This window comes from Ylistrum balloti, unplaced genomic scaffold, assembly GCF_031769215.1.
Source record: "Ylistrum balloti isolate Yb309-2 unplaced genomic scaffold, AGI_CSIRO_Ybal_v1 Utg372016, whole genome shotgun sequence".
NCBI lineage: Eukaryota > Metazoa > Mollusca > Bivalvia > Pectinida > Pectinidae > Ylistrum > Ylistrum balloti.
Window position 1 is genome coordinate 66813 of NW_026782978.1, and position 18334 is coordinate 85146.

Below are 18334 nucleotides of genomic sequence, written 5' to 3' on the forward strand. Positions count from 1 at the left end.
CTCCTCAACCTGCTGCTTTTTTCCCCTCCCACTCCCATTCCAAACCTCATCTTAGTGCCAATGATCTTGTCCACAATAGATCTATCCAACCTCTCTCTAAGTGTAGGGTTAACAATTCCACCCAGTTCAGCTAACATATTCTTGTCACATACCCTATTTCTTGTATTAGTGTCCCTGTTTTTCAAGTAACACACATCGTGATGGTATGCGGCATTATCAACCCTGTTGATAGGTTTACTCCATTCCTTTGGTGTGAGGTCTGGTTTCAGCCTTTTACCGAGATTAGTCCCAGGTCCGTAAAATTATGTCCCGGGAGATGCATTTCAAACGGTAAATGATTGATGGCTTCATTCACCATTGATCCGCCCACAAATTGTGTTTTTGTAGCCCCACACACGACACATTTACCCCGTTTTATATTTCGTCCATTTTTAGAAACAGTGTTTTGAACATCGGATGGAAAACGGTCTTGCTGGTAGACGAGACGGCGTACGGCCTCGTCTTTTTCTCACGCCCGTTGGTCAGGTTGACAAATACGGTGACACCCCATTCTTCGAGGGCGGTAACGTCTTTTTGTGTAGGCCAGGCCCCGAATAGACCCGAGTTGCAGAAAAAACGAACATGTGACTGTGATATATTTCTTTTCCAACATTATTTTTTATATAAAAAAATATATTTATATTAAAAACATGGAAGTGAAAGATTTATCGTGGAATGAAATGGTATCAAAACGGTTCAATCACAAGCTTCTGCCAAAAAGCATAAGGGGAGTGATTGTAGGCAAATCGGGGTGTGGTAAAACCACACTTTTGCTCAATCTTTTACTGAGACCGGGTTGGCTTGACTATAACAAGCTAGCAGTATTCGGCAAGAGTCTATTCCAACCCGAATACCGCATCCTCAAGAAAGCTTTTGTAGAGAAATTGCCAAAAGAAGCTATTATGCGCTTGTTTGACCTGCGCGATGAGGTAATGAGGTTAGATGTGTCACCCGCAGCGCTTGTTGAGGCATGGTCTAAAGAGATTAAAGACAAGTCTGACATACAATGCTGCTTTTACGAATCTGCCGAAAACGTCCCAGACCCCCATGATTTAAGTTCCGAAAACAAGAATTTAATGATATTTGATGATTTGCTGTTGGAGAAACAGAATTACTATATTCGTGGAAGACACAGCAATGTAGATTGTTTCTACCTTTCACAAAACTACTTCAAGCTACCACGCCAAACGATAAGAGAAAATGCAAACTTTATCTGCTTGTTCCCAGAAGACCTGAAGAATATCAACCATATCAATAATGATCATGTGAGTCAAGACATGTCAAAAGATGAATTCAAAGGTCTGTGCAAGGTAGCATGGGAAAAACCACATGGGTTCGTAGTGATTGACCTGACCAGTAACAGGCAGAATGGTAAGTACAGAAGTGGATTTGATACATTTTATATTCCGAGTTAAAAAAAAAATATTATATTATAAAAAAAATGGAACCAATACTTGAAAAAATAGCTGAAAACACTGAGCCTAAAAGCTCGTTTCAGATTGTCCTGAATAGCAACAAGACAAGATTTAGAACTAGGTTCAATCCACCAATTCAACTCGACAAAAAGAAAAAGCACGAGATGGCACTCGTCATTCTCGAGACTTACTACTCTTTTCCAAACATTAATTATTTTAGATACTCACCCGATGGCGGAACAACGTGGGTCGAAATTTATTTACCAGAAGGTATCTATAACATCGATGACATTAACGACACAATTCAACAAAAGATGAGGCAGAATGGACACTATGGCAGTGTCAATGAGGAATATTACGTTACAATTTCTGCAAACACGAACACACTAAAGACTGTCCTTATTTTAGATAATAATTACCAGGTAGACTTTAGGCATCCCAACTCCATTTCCAGTGTATTAGGATTTAACCACGACATTTACGCACTAGGATTTCAGGAGTCTGAAAATGTCGTCAACATTCTTAGTATTGTCAGCTTGCATGTTAATTTTGACAATATCTCAGGGAGCTACGTTAATGGAGCTTCACAACACACGATATACTCCTTCTTTCCAAATGTCACCCCTGGACATAAAATAGTTGAAACACCACGAAATTTGGTGTATCTTCCCGTGACACTAGACACCATACACAGTCTTGAGACTTCACTCACCGACCAAAATGGCACGCTGCTAAATTTAAGAGGAGATAATTTATCATTGAGGTTTCACATCAGACAAGTGTAATAAAAAAAAGATTCGTATATATAAAATGTCACGATACACAAATGTTAAATTGAATGTTTCAGAAGGGCAGAAACAAAAATTACGAGAGGCCCTTCAAAACGGTTGTCCTGTCAGTGTCCGTTTTGGTCACGAAGATTTGAACGGTGAAGATGTCTTAGCCCTGACAGACAGACAAGTGAAGAGATTAGCCAAAGCCTATGAAGGTGGTAAAGGAATAACCATCAAAATGAGTAAAGCTCAACTCAAACACAATATGAAAGTTGAGGGCGGTTTCCTTGGGATGCTTGCTGGTTTGGCAGCGCGTGCATTGCCTGTTTTGGCAAAGACGGTACTTCCAGCATTAGGCATTGGCGCTCTTTCTGGTTTGGCTAGTTCGGGAGTCCAAAAGGTGGTTGGGAACGGGTTGTATCTCAAGAAAGGAGGTTGTGTTTGCCAGATAGAGACAGACGGAAAAGGACTTTATTTAGGACCCGCGACCGGTTCGGGTCTAGAAGCCGTTGGTGATGGACTTTATATAAATAAAGAAAGGAGATGGTATAATGGGAAGGGTCTTATCCTGGGACCTAACAGCCCATTCAACAACATTCCGATCCTCGGTGCAATATTATGAGTGTTTCATGCATACGTGGTCATGAACATATATATATATTAAAATATATATATATATATATATTCAAAAAAGAATGCCTGTTCATAAATTTGGTGTAAAACCGAAAAATTGGTATAACTTGCCAAGACAGCCGAAGACGATTTACTGGATACCGGTAATGGATGTAAAACATCCTCCACAGAAGGTGCAACCAGTCACGTGGGAAATTTTCAATCAAAATAAACTTACCATCGGATCAAAAGAAAATAAAAAGATTAGATTAAGGTTTGGATTGAGGATGACTAGTGGTATGGTTTTAACGACACTAAAGCAAAGCCTTAAAATGAGGCAATGCAGTATACAAAATGAAGCCATTCTCGAAAGTGTTGATGATGTGGTGATAAACATCGCGAACAATTCGAACGGGGTTGTTGTCATTGAGGAAAACGAGCCTCTATGTCTCATACATTATATGACATAAAAAAAATCTCACACATATAAAAATATGGAAATCAACAAAGTGAATAATGATACGGCGCTTTATCCAAAGTTGCCAACAGCTCCCCCTGAAGATGAGGGACAAGGTTATCGTTTACAGAAAATTAACGAGATTCAGAGGATTCTCGAGGAAGAAAGAGAAAAGCGTGAGACCCTCAGCAAGAAGTACCACAGAGCCGTGAAGATAGTGGATAATGTCGATGTTGGTCTTATCGGCGTCATCATGGGGCTTGGCATCGGTGGTGTTAGCCTTTTATCTACGGTAGTAGCAGCACCGATTGTTGTCGTGATGGAGGGCGTTGCGCTTGCTACCGGAGCTCTGAGTATCGTCGGAAAATATGTGAATAGGAAGTGTGCGGCCAAAGCCGAAAAGCACGAAAAGATCAAGGTTTTGGCACAAGCAAAACTGAACACGATATCGTCGTACATTTCGAGGGCGCTAGCCGATAATGCAGTAAGTGATGAGGAATTTCAATTCATACTAGCAGAGTTGGTCAAGTACCGCGAGATGAAGGAAGAAATAAGAAAGGTTTCCAAGAAGCACATGGACTATGACCTACAGCAATCCCTGATCGAACAGGGAAGGCAGGAAACCCGCGAGTCCTTCCGCAAGTTGTTCGAGAAAAATAATCGAGATGAAAAGTGAGATGAAAATCGAGATGAAAATCGAGATGAAAAGTGAGATGAAAATCGAGATGAAAAGTGAGATGAAAAACGAGATGAAAATCGAGATAAAAAATATTATCTTTAGAAACAAAAACAAAATTTCTAAAGGAGTATGTATGATTTGGCCCCCTCTTCAAATTTGATGAAATACCTATATTGAGTAAGGATAGTAACGTAATTAATGAATTGGGGGATTTTAGCATGTTTTCTTTCTCGGCGCATGCGTAGTGGCACTTCAAATATAGGTGTCACACCAGTATTTTTTAAGAGAAAAATGACAAAGCATTACAAAAAGATTCTGTAACTTTTAATTATCATACAAATATGCTGCTTAATATTGATGTAATTAAATCACTTATGGAAGTTATCAACTAATGGCTTTTGCTAGCAAAGGCTTAAATTAAACTTTTAATATATTTACATTTGGTACCTTAGCAACGAATTATATCACATAGCAACGGCATGGCTATAAGATTTATTACTGGTAACAACATTTTCTATCATCCGATTTTGTGAAATGAAAACAAATCATAGCATATGTGACATAATTATATGGACTAACTTTTTTTACAAAGGTATTTTAATGCAAACATTTGGGAAGTGACAATAATTTCCCTAGCAACAGAATGTGTCGCATAGCAACAACAATACCTTATATTGATAACAACATTTTCTTTCCAGTTTCAAGATTTTTCTTCTGCTGTACTTAATGAAAACAAAATATTTCTCATGTTTTCAGTAGCTAAACTTTCTAATAAAGGTATCACAATATAGATATTAGAGTATTGATCAAAGTTGGTGCTCTAGCAAAGTATTCTGACACATGGCAAGAATATGACCTAAACTGTTATTTTTTTTATATTGTTTCAATGTTTTTTATTGTACGTTATTTAATGAAAACAGATCATTATCACTTTCCATGGACTAACCTTTTCTTACGAAATATGTATAATATAAACATTTTGATACAGATCAAAGTTAGTACCCTAGCAACAGAGTCTATCACATAGCATACCTGTAATTGTTAACATATTCTTTTCTGTTACAATATTTTTCCACTTGTTACTTGTTGAAAGCGAAACACTTATCACATAATTTCATTGGTAAAACATTTTTGTTATAAAGGTATACTAGTGTACACAATATAAAAAACTGATTATTAATCAAAGTGTGCAACAAAGTCTATCACATAGCAAGAACATCACCTAAGCTGTTATCGGTTTCTATTTTGCTTCATACATCTGCACTGATGCTTTTGAAAGCAAAGCATATTCGAAGCATATAATCAATGTATAACCTTTGGTTTTGTTCACAGAATTTAACAAACATGAAAATGAACAAGTGATAAGCGACTTCAAATTATATCTACTTTAAATACATGTAGTGTTACAGTTTATTCCTCTGGATACTCCTCATCCGTGTCGGAATCTGTTGTTGGAATGTCAGCTGCATCAGCCAAAGACTTTGTCGAAATAGTCACTGCGCCAGATGATTCGCCTTGGAAGCGTTCATATCCTAGAAACCACAATGCACTTGCAATGTGGGCACAGCAACCGACCACTCTTGAGCCTACTTTACAAGTGCAGTACCAACCTTTGATGGGATCATCAGAAAGTGAGTCATACTCAATCCACAAAGAATGTGCTCTGCTGTTACAGTGTCGAGACTGTATTTTTAACTTGATCAGATTAGGGTTTTCTGAGAAGACCAGCAACTCATACAGTCCATCTTCAACACAGTGCTCCTTTGTATAACTTGGAGCCTGTTTAAGTTGATAAACTCCCATGGTGATGTTTCGTACGTCATCCATGGAAAGTTTAGGGAAGTCCATCAAGTCTTCTGCTTCCAGCTTTTGATAAACAGTTCTCTTATTTAGTAAGTTGTTGCTTTCCAAAAATGCCTTCACTGTGTTTGGTTCCTTGGACTTTGCAAGCATTGCCCTGCAATGTGCTTCTGATGTTGCGTCAGTTTTCACAAGTGGTTCTTTAAACCTGTTGATAAGAGGACAGATGATTCTCACAAAGTCACCAATAGGAGGGATCAGGGTATTTGGAACAACTTTGTCAAACAGTTTCCATTGTTGTATCCTGCCATTCACGCTTTCTACCACCCATCTTACTTTTGTGACTAAACCAGAAAGGTTCGCCTCTTCGGTGCTGTGCTGCTTGCAGCTTTTCTGAAGATAGAAGGGCATTTTCACATCGAAACCTCGGTCTTCTAGAAACCTCACAGCGTCCCTAAACCCCCTGTCTACAATGAATACGCCGCCGGGTTTGAACCACTTGCTAGCTTCCTCATTTGCCCTAAGCATGTGTTTTGTAATGGAGGCATCGTTGTTTGAGCCATCAGCCAGGTAAGGTCCGAGCACATCCAGAATGTAGCCATCCGTTCCTACAAGCATCATTGGTTTAACGAGTGGTCTGTTCTTGTGCATAGAATAGGACCTCCTTTGGAATTTGTAGTCTGCACTCTTCTGGATGTAAACATAGGTGCCATCAGCAACAACAATAGCCTCGTTTTCGCCTGGTTGGAACAATGATTTTGCTATATTTGTAGTGTGGTTTTGAACAAAGTCTCCATGAGATATGTGTTGAAATCCAAGGTTATCTGGTACAAAATCTTCCACTAAGGCATTCCTTGTGCTGTTCACTATACGCTGGATTTGTGAATATGTTAAATGAAATAACACACCAATTAACTTGTTGGACAATCCACTACGTAATTTGAAGAGAAACACAGCAAGACATGTCCGGATTGACCTAACTGCTGAATTATTAAGTGATTTCAAATGAGTGACAATTTCGTCAAAGTGCTGTTTGGTAAATCCTGTCAATGTTACATAATCTTCATTGGTTAAAAATATTGGCACATCGAAATTCAAATGTCCAGAATGTGTAGACAGCATCCTTCGAACTCCGGAGAGAAGACCTGTAATATCACTTCTTGAAAACCAGCCATTTGATTTCTTGGTTCCAAGTAATGCCAACGTATTTTCATTCAGATAATTGTTCTCAATATGGCTCTCACAACATCTACTATGGGGGTGTATGAATATACCACATACTATGAAGGCCTGAGTAGTTCCTTGTTGTGGGATGTTGGTTAAATGGTTTCTTTGGTTTGCATCTTTATGACATACAATACATGATTTATGAGATTTTGATATTGCGGGAAGGTTCAAATTAATAGTTTTAGGACTCGACAGTGTCTTTTTCTTTGGTGGCTGAGAAATGTACTCGTCATCATTAGTATTTACAGGTGTCTGGTGAAATATTGGAAGACTCCTATACACTCGTGCCGTACATGCCCCGCATATCATGGCATTGCTACTCACGTCCCTGCAAACACATCGCTCCACATATCTTTTAAAGGCCACGCCAGGTGGGATATGCCTTCTAAAATTTGGTTTACACCTTTTGAAGCACATGCAACATGGGATGTCTTTTGGCATCTGGAAAGAAATATTTGATAAGTATATTAATACTTTATACCAACCATATAAATCACAGTAACGTAGAAAAGTATAAAAAGAATATGTAAACATAAAAGTGACAACTTTTTATGTGGAACTCAAAAGAATGTGTGTTCTATACATTGTATAAGAAATTAAAAGTTGTAAACATAGATATTATATTCATATTTAAATTACATAACATATTTTTGTCATAATTGATCAATAATTACACATTATTTAGTGAATATGTTGTTAAGTTTTTTTACAATAAAATGAAGAAAACATAATAAAAAGGAACAGGCACCAGCACGACTGTAACTCACACAAATGTCGATAAATGTTTGTGAAATATGGATTGTCAACAAGATTTGAACTCACAGTTTAATTAATATTACAAATATTTTTTTCTTAATGTGAAAAAAATAAAATGTTGCTAAGCACTTTCAAGAACAGACTACATGGTTGCATTTTTAATTGAATTAAGAATAGGTATTCTTTTTATTTGAAATCAAAATAACTAAATAAAAAAGAGTTGTCAACAGCATTTGAAGTCAGAGCTTAATTAATTACACAAATAGTTTTAATTAATGTTAAAAATAATAATGTCTTGCAAAGTTCTCTCTAGAAAATATGTATTATAGTTTTGTATCTTAAATTGAATATAAAACAATAAAAAATAACAAAAAATAAAATTAATGATCATCAGGATTGGCAACCATAATTGCGGTCCTTATGCTCCTGAGCCAACCCTCATACCACTACACTACGGTACATCATATGCAACCGTAAGCTATTTTGAAAGTATATATACACCGACTATGTTGGCTTTCTCTCTGGCCGTTTCCAAGACAATAAGTATAAATAGATGCACTCTTTCATTTCTATTTTCCTTAGTTAGTAAAACGAATATTTTCAGACAGAAAGAAGACATTTTCAGTGGACTTCAACAAGACACACAGTCTCTGTTGAAGTTTATAATGAATTACTCTTGTATTTATTGTGAGCTCGCCTTCAGACGACACTTCACCGTTTGTTCGGCGATCAACATCAACAACATTCAAGCTGGGCTTGGTAGCACAGAATAATACTGTTTCAGAACTTTAAAAAGTATTGAGATACCTTTAAATAGATTTTATTGTTAATAAATGACATTTGAATAAATTTTTTAACAAACATCACACAAAGTTAGTGGATTTTTTGCCGTCTACCTGTATTGGGGCATCTGTCAACCAGACGTAAAACTGATGATGCAATCAAGTGCTGCAGACGTCCGATGAATAAAAAACTTCATTTTTTATATCACATCAGTTAAACATTTTTGCTAACAAGAATAAATCTTACCTTTCTTGGTTGTGAAAAATTAAGGAATTGTTGGTTTTAACTCCATCATTTGAGTGTTTCTGCTGCAGTAAACAAAAATATCGATAGCGGCGAAGTCCGTTTTCCGTGTTCCGGACCATATATTACACGCGATCTTGCATCAAAACGCCGAAAAATAATTTTAAAAACTATTTTTTTAATATGAGCGCAGTCTTGAACAAGTTTTTCCTTTTAACACAATGACTTTATTAAAATTTTTATTTTGTAGCATCAATATGAAACTTGTTCAAGCCTGCGCTCATGGTAAACTTCAGTAAAATGTACCCACGAAATGGGGGAAATCACCGATTTTCGTGTTTTTTTGTCAATTTTCAAACAGCTATATTAAAAAATTGGTGATATTTTTTAAATCTTGAAAACAATTCTAGAATCATGGACACTTCCATTATTAAATGTCTTCACTATTTTGATTTTCTGAGACAGTTTTTCTTATATTGGGGGTGCATAGGTACCCAAACCATACATACTCCTTTCTAAAGATTACAGATCCCGAGAAAAGGGATTTAATCGTAAAAGAGTTTCTCGAGCTGAAAAAGAGGCTCCAAAACAGAGATATAGAGAGACGGACTGGTGAACGAGAGTTACAAACAGATCTCAGTAAAATATTCAAATCCATAACGGACGTACAAAAAAGTACGGCAGAAGACATAAGGTCTGATACTAGCCCCATCAAAGAAAACCTATCGGAATTGAAGAAAATCACATTTCCAGCGTTTCCATCTATAGAGGGGTTTCAACAACAAGAAAAGGAAGATACTGATACGCAGTTTATCGGACCAATCGCGCAAGAATATTTAAGGAAGTTCGCCTCCAAATCCGAGGCTGATAGAACGTACGGGCTATACGATAAAAACGGCAATTTTTATATAGGCAATAAGCCCGTCGCCTTTGTAGATGATAACATAGTAGTGGATGGTGAAGAGTACCAAGGAACACCGGGATTGTGGGAACTCATCGTAACCAAGAATCCAGACGATCAAATATACACCGACCAGGACTACGAAAATTACGCGAAGATGATGATTGAATCGACCGCTCTCAAAAAAGGCAACGATCCAGAGAGTAACAGACCAGAGGCCAGCAAGGGGTTGAAATGGAAGAATGTGCTTAGAACCATTTGGACTAATAGGGATTATTACGAAGGGACCGGCACATCTGTTGTCATTCCTAGCGATCCTAATGAATTGCTCGAAAGACTAGACCTGCTGATGGCAAGCAAGGCAGCGGGTAACACAGGCGTTCGGAACGAGCTTGTATCGATTTGCGATGAACTAAAAAGACAAAAGGTGCTGGACGTCAATGCATATAAAAAAATAATATCTAGACTATAAAAAATAATGTTTATAGCAAAGAATCATGGATTTAGAAGACAGTATGTCTATGGCGGTGCTGGAATGTTTGATAGCATCGCAAGTTTTTTCACTAGATTATTTACTAGCAATGCTGCGAAACAGATTGCCTCTACCGCTCTAGATGCTGGTAAAAGCGTTGCTAAGGAAGTTGGGAAGAAAGCTATGGATGCTGGAAAGACTGCAGCTCTTGATGCTGGAAAGAATTTCCTTGAGAAAGGAGTGCGCGGTCTCGCACGTAAAGCTCTTACACCCAAATCTCGAGCAATTCTACAACGGCGAAGCAGTCATCCCCAGTTGATCAGAATATCCATTCACTAATAGATGGGAGCGGAATGCAGCAACAGAGGGCGATTGCGATTCAAGACCTCGTCAAAAGATTGAATCAAGGATCTGGTCTAAAATTGATTTAAAGAAAAATGAAATCTATAATAAAAAATGGCTATCGAATTCAAGCGTCACGATTACCAAACACGCGATTCATGTATTTTGGTCAAGAATGCAAGGATCAGCCTTGAAGGGTGTGAATTCCTTGAAACTGAAGATGTAAATGGGCATCATAGAGGTGTTGTCTTGAAACTACCCGAAGAGAAGGTAGACAGGATGAAGGAGATTGAGGGAGAGGTTAATGATTATCTTTATAACGGGTTTAGGCAAGATAAAGCTTGTCTACGAAAACAAAATTTGTGCAATGTATTGGAAATGTACTCCTAAAGAACACTTTGATAGTATTGTGTTGTCGGACGTGTATGTTAATAATGCTGGCAGGGCGCTCGCCCATTTGTGGGTTCTGTAAATTTTTTTTATATCTGTAAAATGATATAAAAAAATTTTCTCTTGCTAATAAAAAAATAAAATATGATGAACATTCTAAATTTTACTGAGGCTCCCATGAAGGATGAGAGCATCGAAGAATACGAACACTATGAGTACGATCCGATTACCGGTACGAATCTCAATAACCCAGGTGAGCTCAGGATCAATATTGAAACACAAGATCTGTTTACTCACCCAAGCGAGAGCTATCTGATCATCGAAGGGCGTCTGACAAAAACTGACGGGACCGCTTACGCAAACGATGATAACGTTACACTGACGAATAATGCTCTCATGTATCTTTTCAGCAACATCAAGTACCAGCTTTCAGGACAGGAGATTGAATCTCTCTTTCATCCAGGACAGGGTACAACGATGCTTGGTCTGTTGAAATATCCAGATGACTTCTCCAAGTCGCAGGGTTTGAATCAATTGTGATACAAGGACACATCAGCTGCAGCATCTGCAGCTGCAGCAGCAGGCAATGCCGGATTTAGCGTTCGCCAATCCTATATAACCAAATCTCCTGATCCAAAGGGCACATTTAGTTTCAGAGTACCACTCAAGCACATCTTTGGATTTTGCGAAGACTATGACAAAATTGTGTATGGTATGAAACAAACCCTGACTCTGGTGCGGAAAACGGACAACGATGCGATCTTCAGGAATGCAAATGTTGATGATGGGAAAATTACCTTCGAAAAGGTGTCGTGGTTTATGCCTCATGTACTACCCGCAGATGCTGAAAAATTTCAGCTTTACAAGACACTCGATTCAAATGAGCTTCTACCCGTAATGTACAGGATCAGGCAATGTGATTACATCTCCATACCACAGTCAACTAGCTTCACCTGGAGACTATCTGTCAAATCAGCGCCTGAAAGACCGCGCTATATCATTGTCGGTTTCCAAACTGACAAAGACGGTGACCAAGAGCAGAATCCTTCCATCTTTGACAACGTCAATGTGAGGAATATATTTGTCATGCTAAACTCGGCTAGATACCCCGCAGTTGACTACAACCTCTCCTTTCCCAAACAGCAATTCAGTCGGGCGAACGGTGATGTAGCAGCCTTCAGGTCCAAGTTTTACAACATGGACGAGTTGGTGTCAAACCCCAACATCACCCCGCCGATTACAAGACACTTTTCCCACTGTTTGTGTTCGACGTCAGCAAGCAGAGTGAGCGACTGAAGACCGCAGTCACTGACATCCAAATAAAAACTCAGTTTAATGCCAACGTGCCAGCGGGTACCGAAGCATTTGCTGTTGTGATTAGTAACAAGATGATAAACTTCAAGACCGATGGGAAGAAGGTAAACGTTGTATATAGCTAGATTTCTACATTTCTTGAAAATGACTTTAAGAAAATAAAAATCTATAATAAAAAAAACAATGTTGAAACTGTCTGAATTGAAAACAATTCTTCGTGAGAATAAAATCAAAGGTTATTCTCATTGCGGCAAGAAGCGGCTGATCGAGCTGTTGAAAGGAAAGGAATTAATACCAGAGGAACCACCCAAACCAGTGAAGACAAAGAAAGAGGTAGATCCAATGGCAGTTAGAAATAACCCCAAACCTGTTGTGTTGAGGGATGTTGATACTGGAGAGGAGATTACATTTCCATCCATTTATAAGGCATCTCAATTCATAGACAAATCCTCGAGGATAATAACCTTTTGGGATGGAAGGGTGTGGAAAAGCAAGATGTAAGCAAAAAAAAATGTTGTATGTGGGTTAACATATACAACATTCATGAAAGAATAATTTTTTTTTGAAAATGACTTATAGAAAAAAAAATCTATATATAATAAAAACAATGAGTCTTTTCAGAAGAATTAGTAATGCGGCTATGAATGCTGCAACAAACATTGCTAGAGGAGCAAGACGACTGGCATCGGCTTTCATCCCACAGAGGAATCCTCCAGATCAAAATTTCTTAGATGCAGATGTACCTAGCATCAATGTGCCGACTCTTCAAACTGTCCTTATCCCTACAACCAGGGACAAGGTTAAACAAAAGGTAAATAAATCGATCAAAGCTGCTGTAGATTGGGTTGAATGGCTGCATGATGCAGACAGAGAAGTTGTTAAGAAGGCCCCATCGAAATTAAAAGCCTTGAAGGAAAAAGTAGATGCTTTATTCAGAAAGCAGCAGATGTTTGAAATCAGAGAGACAAGATCTGCTCTGAGGAAATTTACGACTCAATATACCATAGATGGCAGAGAGGGGTTTGATGCTCAATCGTTTCTCAACACAGCCCGACAAAATGTAGTTAACCTCTTGAGAGGAATCCGAGGCACTAAGGTAAAGCTAATTCTTAGATGTAACATGGAAAAAGTGAACCTTGTCAGTGCCTCGGAAACAATCGTAGAGCCTGCAGCCTTTCACTCTAATGTCGAGATTAACCTCGATGGAACAGATGCAGATGAGCTGTATGATGCAATGGTTGATAGAGTCATGGAGGCCATGGCGACATTCCAGTTGCGAGGCAGCAACTGGACATTTAAATCTATCATTGCCATTGAAATTCATACAGTTGCTTATGAACCGTTGAGGGGGGGCTCTTACATCCCTACTCCGGAGGCCCTTGCACATCCTAAAATGGGAGTGATCAATGTAAAAAATGATGACAACAGATGCTTCCTCTGGGCACTGGCTCGAGCATTACATCCCGTAGAACGTGATGCTTGCCGCATAACTAAGATGCTCAGAATGCAAGCAGAAAAACTCAACATGGACGGTATTGATTACCCAGTTAGTCTTAAGACAATAGATCATGTCGAGAAGCAAAACCCAGACATATCTATTACTGTCTTTGGCTATGAAACTAGTGTTCACCCCCTCCGAATAAGCAAACACGTTGATAGGGTAACAATAAACCTTTTATTGATCACTGATGGGGAAAAGCAGCATTACTGCGTCATCAAAGACAAGAGCCGTTTGTTGTCCAGCCAACCGGAAACCACCAACACAAAAATTATTACTGTCTCAGATGTTTGAACCCCTTCTACTCACAGGAATCGTTGAATAAGCACATGGAATACTGTTATTCAAACGAGGCCGTCAAGATAGAGATGCCAGAAGAGGGTTCGACCATTTCGTTTGCACATACACAAGTCCATGAGAGTGCCGTTCACAGTGTATGTTGACTTTGAATCTTTCATCAAACCCGTAGATACGTGTGAACCGTGTCCGGGAAAGAGCTACACGAAGAAATACCAGAAACACACCCCATCGAGCTTTTGTTACAACATCAAATGCTTTGATGATGGTGTCTTCTCTAAAGATCCGGTTACCTACACCGCGAAAACTGACGACGAAGATGTCTCCCAAATATTCGTAGAAATGTTGGAGAAAGACATCAAAGAAATTGGCAAAATCCCTGCGAAACTAATGATTTTTGGGGAAAATGACCGCAAACAATTCCAAAAGACGACAAAGTGCTGGATCTGCGAAGGTGAGTTCGGTAAGGATGACAAGAAGGTGAGAGATCACTGTCACGCTACTGGGAAATACCGAGGTGCAGCTCACAATAGTTGTACCTTGCAGTACAAGAAGCCGAAGTTCACTCCCGTGGTGTTCCACAATCTGAGCGGCTATGACAGTCATCTGTTCGTCAAGAACCTCGGTAAAACTGAGGGGAACATCAACTGCATCCCGAACAACGAGGAAAAGTACATCAGCTTCACCAAGGAGGTTGTTGTCGGTTCTTATACTAGCAAGGACGGGAAAGAGAAGGATGTTAAGCACCAGCTCAGATTCATCGACAGCTTCAAGTTCATGGCCTCTAGCCTGGATAAGCTGTCCGGTAATCTGGATCAGGACTGCTTCACTAACACTTCGAAGTACTATAACGGAAAACATCTAGACTTACTAATGAGAAAGGGTGTCTACCCATATGAACTCAAAAGACTAGATGAAACAGCCCTTCCACGAAAAGTAGCGTTCTACTCCAGACTCATTGGAGAAGGGATTAGTGACGATGCACAAACTGTGTGGAAAGAGTTTGGCATGAAGTCACTCAGGGACTACCACGAACTGTACAACCAGTCGGACGTGTTGCTCTTGGCAGATGTCTTTGAGAACTTTAGAGACGTCTGCATCAAGAACTACGATCTTGACCCTGCCTGGTATTATACAGCGCCTGGACTAGCATGGGACGCTGCCTTGAAAATCACCGAAGTGAAGTTGGAGCTGTTATCAGATCCAGACATGTTGCTCATGGTGGAGAAAGGTATCAGAGGCGGGATATCGATGATCAGCAACAGATATGGCAAAGCAAACAACCCATACATGGGTGAAACATTCAACCCCCATGATCCTGCGAAGTATATTGCCTATTTGGATGCCAACAATCTCTATGGTTGGGCCATGAGCAAACCGCTCCCTACACACGGATTCGGGTGGATGACAGACAGTGAACTGGACTCTTGGAAGAACCACAGCTGTATACTGGAGGTTGACCTTGAATATCCAAAGGATCTGCATGATCTCCACAATGACTATCCGCTCGCTCCAGAAAGTCTCAAAGTCCATAATGTGGAAAAGCTTATTCCCAATCTCAATGACAAAACTAACTATGTCATTCACTACGAGAACCTCAAACTATACGAGGGCTTGGAAATGAAGATTACAAAGATCCACAGGGGCATCAGGTTCGAGGAAAGTGCATGGTTGAAGCAATACATCGACCTGAACACCAATCTCCGAGCAGAGGCAAACAATGAGTTTGAAAAGGACTTTTTCAAGGTCATGAACAACTCTGTTTTCGGAAAGACTATGGAGAACATTAGGAGCCGAGTGGATATCTGACTAGTCAACGACGAGACAAAAGCGAAGAAGTTGGCAGCAAAACCCAATCTTAAACATTGCATCATCTTCGACGAGAACCTGGTTGCCGTACATATGAAAAAGACGAACCTGAAGTTCAACAAGCCCGTTTATCTCGGGATGTGCATCCTCGATCTGAGCAAGACGTTGATGTACGACTTCCATTACAATTACATGAAGACAAAGTACGGAGAAAAGTCAAAACTCCTGTTTACCGATACCGATTCCTTGGCATACGAAATCCAGACGGAGGACTTTTACAAGGACATCTCTGGTGACGTAGCAGCCAAGTTTGACACCAGCAACTTCCCAAAGGATCACCCATCGGGCATCGAAGTCGGTCGTAACAAGAAAGTGGTGGGGATGTTCAAGGACGAGGCAGGAGGTAAGATCATCCGAGAATTCGTGGGATTGAGAGATAAGTTGTACAGTTACAAGTTGCTTGAGGGGTATGAGGAGAAGAAGTGTAAGGGGGTGAAAAGGTCCGTTGTCAGAAAGAGTATTTCGTTTGAGGATTACAAGAAATGTTTGTTTACGGGTGAGGATCAGTTGCGAAAGATGAACGTCATCAGGAGCCACTGTCATGATGTGTACACCGAAGAAATTAACAAAATAGCTCTTTCGGCAAATGACGACAAGCGAATCATCCTCCAGGACGGGATGCGCACACTAGCCCACGGACACTTTAAACTTTAATAGATATATATAAAAATGAACATTTCAGTGGGAAAAGTCGTTCTGCCAAATAAACCGCTAAGTAATATCGAGTTAACGAGGGCTGCAGATGAATTGAAAATACCAAATTTTAGAGGAGTATTTCTGTGCGATACACTTCCGAAGAGACCAAAGAGAAATGAATGTGGGATTCTGAATTTAGATTCTAGTGACGGAGGAGGAACGCACTGGACCGCCTGGTACAAACAAGGAAAAAATAAATACTATTTCGATAGCTATGGCATACAACCTCCGAATGAGTTGATATCCTATTTGAAGCGAGGGATCTTGTATAATAATATATATATTAAAAAACATGCAAATTTGGATATATGACGTCAGAGTACAACATCCCACCACCAGAACCCGGTGTGTCTCTGTCGTACGTCAATAAGAATTTCCAAAGAAAAGCTGATGTGACTAAATTAGAGATGGATATCCAGGATCTAAGAGTCAAGTATTCTCAGCTATTAATGAATACACAAAAATTACAAAGAAAAATGAATAAAAAATATATAACTATCTGGGCTGAAGAAAAAGGTGGACTGGTGAAAGGGAAGTACGAATACTCGTTCGGTGATGGTGCAACAGGTAAAAACGCTGGCTATACCGTGCTAGCACCATCTAAAGTTTTGAAAATAGGTACGTCGGTTACAACACCAGAATCCACTCCCGTAGAGGCTGGTGTAGTCCTCGTGTTAAATGGTAGTAAAACTCAATGTAAAATTTTAAAGCCACAAGGAGAATTTAATCACGTTTCGGATGTGAGAGGAATCAGTTTAAATGTAGGTGATGTGCTCAACTTTGTAACCAACGTAACAACAACAAAAATTACCGGAGCTATTATTTCACTTCTATTAGAAATTAATTTATAAAAATATACATATAAAAAAAGAATGCCTGTTCACAAATTTGGATATATGACGTCAGAGTACAACATCCCACCACCAGAGCCCGGTGTGTCTCTGTCGTACGTCAATAAGAATTTTCTACGAAAGAATGGGTCTACCGTAACTGGTTCCATCGATATGGCGGGAAATACGTTAACGAACGTGTCGGATCCTGTGAACGCGCAAGACGTCTCTACTAAGAATTATGTCGATGGTCAAATTGTTAACCCTACACCCGTAACCACCCTCGTTACAGCAGGTTTGTATAATCTGGATGATACGTATCATATTATTCTAGCAGATACCACCAGCGGAAACGTTGTGCTAAAATTTCCGCCAACAGCTACCGTCGGTAAAGAATACTTAGTTATTCACGAAAAATACGGTAATCAATGTTCAATGTGGGATAATGAGAATAGAATAGTAAATCCGTATGACAGTACTGATACATCTGTTGGGACTTTACAATCTTTGATTGTTTTTGGTGGAGAATCGAGAACATTTACGTGGAGTGGTAAACATTGGATGGTTACTTCAAAGTCCATTCGTGAGGTAGCTAGAGTTAGTAAGAGAGGAGACACTATGACTGGATCTTTGCATATGGGAGGCCATGAAATAACTGGCCTATCCTTGGCTCAACCCTCGACTGATGGTCACGCCGCAACAAAAGGTTATGTGGATGCTGTTTTAGTTGACTCGTGGAGAATGTATGGTCCATATACTTATTTGCACACTCAAGCAGAAACTATCACCCCATCAACTTTACCTTTTATAACACTAACGATCTCAAATGTAAAGGCTGGGGATTATTTAGAGGTTTTCGTCTACCTGGGTGTGGATTATAGGAGTTACTATTTTATTGGTGATTTGGTGATGGTAGACGTTGAGACGGGGGATGGGTTGTT

General features: G+C 39.4%; 4 protein-coding genes across 4 annotated transcripts; 3 read left to right on the forward strand and 1 right to left on the reverse strand.

The window, feature by feature from the left end:
* Positions 1–5385: 5385 nt before the first annotated feature.
* LOC132564145 (uncharacterized) lies at positions 5386–7443 on the reverse strand. The gene has a single exon (XM_060228825.1). It carries the CDS (start codon positions 7441–7443, stop codon positions 5386–5388), a length of 2058 nt encoding a protein of 685 aa, XP_060084808.1.
* A 1598-nt stretch (positions 7444–9041) lies between these two features.
* Positions 9042–10496, forward strand: LOC132564146 (uncharacterized). Its single transcript, XM_060228826.1, has 3 exons — positions 9042–9069; positions 9313–10053; positions 10174–10496. The coding sequence occupies exons 1-3, from the start codon at positions 9042–9044 to the stop codon at positions 10494–10496; spliced, it is 1092 nt and encodes a 363-aa protein (XP_060084809.1).
* Positions 10497–10613: 117 nt separating this feature from the next.
* LOC132564147 (uncharacterized) lies at positions 10614–12185 on the forward strand. Its single transcript, XM_060228827.1, has 3 exons — positions 10614–10799; positions 11073–11358; positions 11452–12185. Exons 1-3 carry the CDS (start codon positions 10614–10616, stop codon positions 12183–12185), a joined length of 1206 nt encoding a protein of 401 aa, XP_060084810.1.
* Positions 12186–14115: 1930 nt separating this feature from the next.
* On the forward strand, positions 14116–15807 carry LOC132564148 (uncharacterized). Its single transcript, XM_060228828.1, has one exon. It carries the CDS (start codon positions 14116–14118, stop codon positions 15805–15807), a length of 1692 nt encoding a protein of 563 aa, XP_060084811.1.
* The last annotated feature ends 2527 nt before the right edge of the window (positions 15808–18334 follow it).

Coding starts and splice junctions, on each gene's coding strand:
- LOC132564146 (XM_060228826.1), top strand. CDS start 9,042: ATGAAACTTGTTCAAGCCTGCGCTCATG. Junction 9,070..9,312: donor TGTTCAAGCCTGCGCTCATG/GTAAACTTCAGT, acceptor TAAAGATTACAG/ATCCCGAGAAAAGGGATTTA. Junction 10,054..10,173: donor GATGGCAAGCAAGGCAGCGG/GTAACACAGGCG, acceptor TAATGTTTATAG/CAAAGAATCATGGATTTAGA.
- LOC132564145 (XM_060228825.1), bottom strand. CDS start 7,443: ATGCCAAAAGACATCCCATGTTGCATGTGCTTCAAAAGGTGTAAACCA.
- LOC132564148 (XM_060228828.1), top strand. CDS start 14,116: ATGAGAGTGCCGTTCACAGTGTATGTTGACTTTGAATCTTTCATCAAA.
- LOC132564147 (XM_060228827.1), top strand. CDS start 10,614: ATGGCTATCGAATTCAAGCGTCACGATTACCAAACACGCGATTCATGT. Junction 10,800..11,072: donor TGAAGGAGATTGAGGGAGAG/GTTAATGATTAT, acceptor GCTCCCATGAAG/GATGAGAGCATCGAAGAATA. Junction 11,359..11,451: donor TCTCTTTCATCCAGGACAGG/GTACAACGATGC, acceptor CATCAGCTGCAG/CATCTGCAGCTGCAGCAGCA.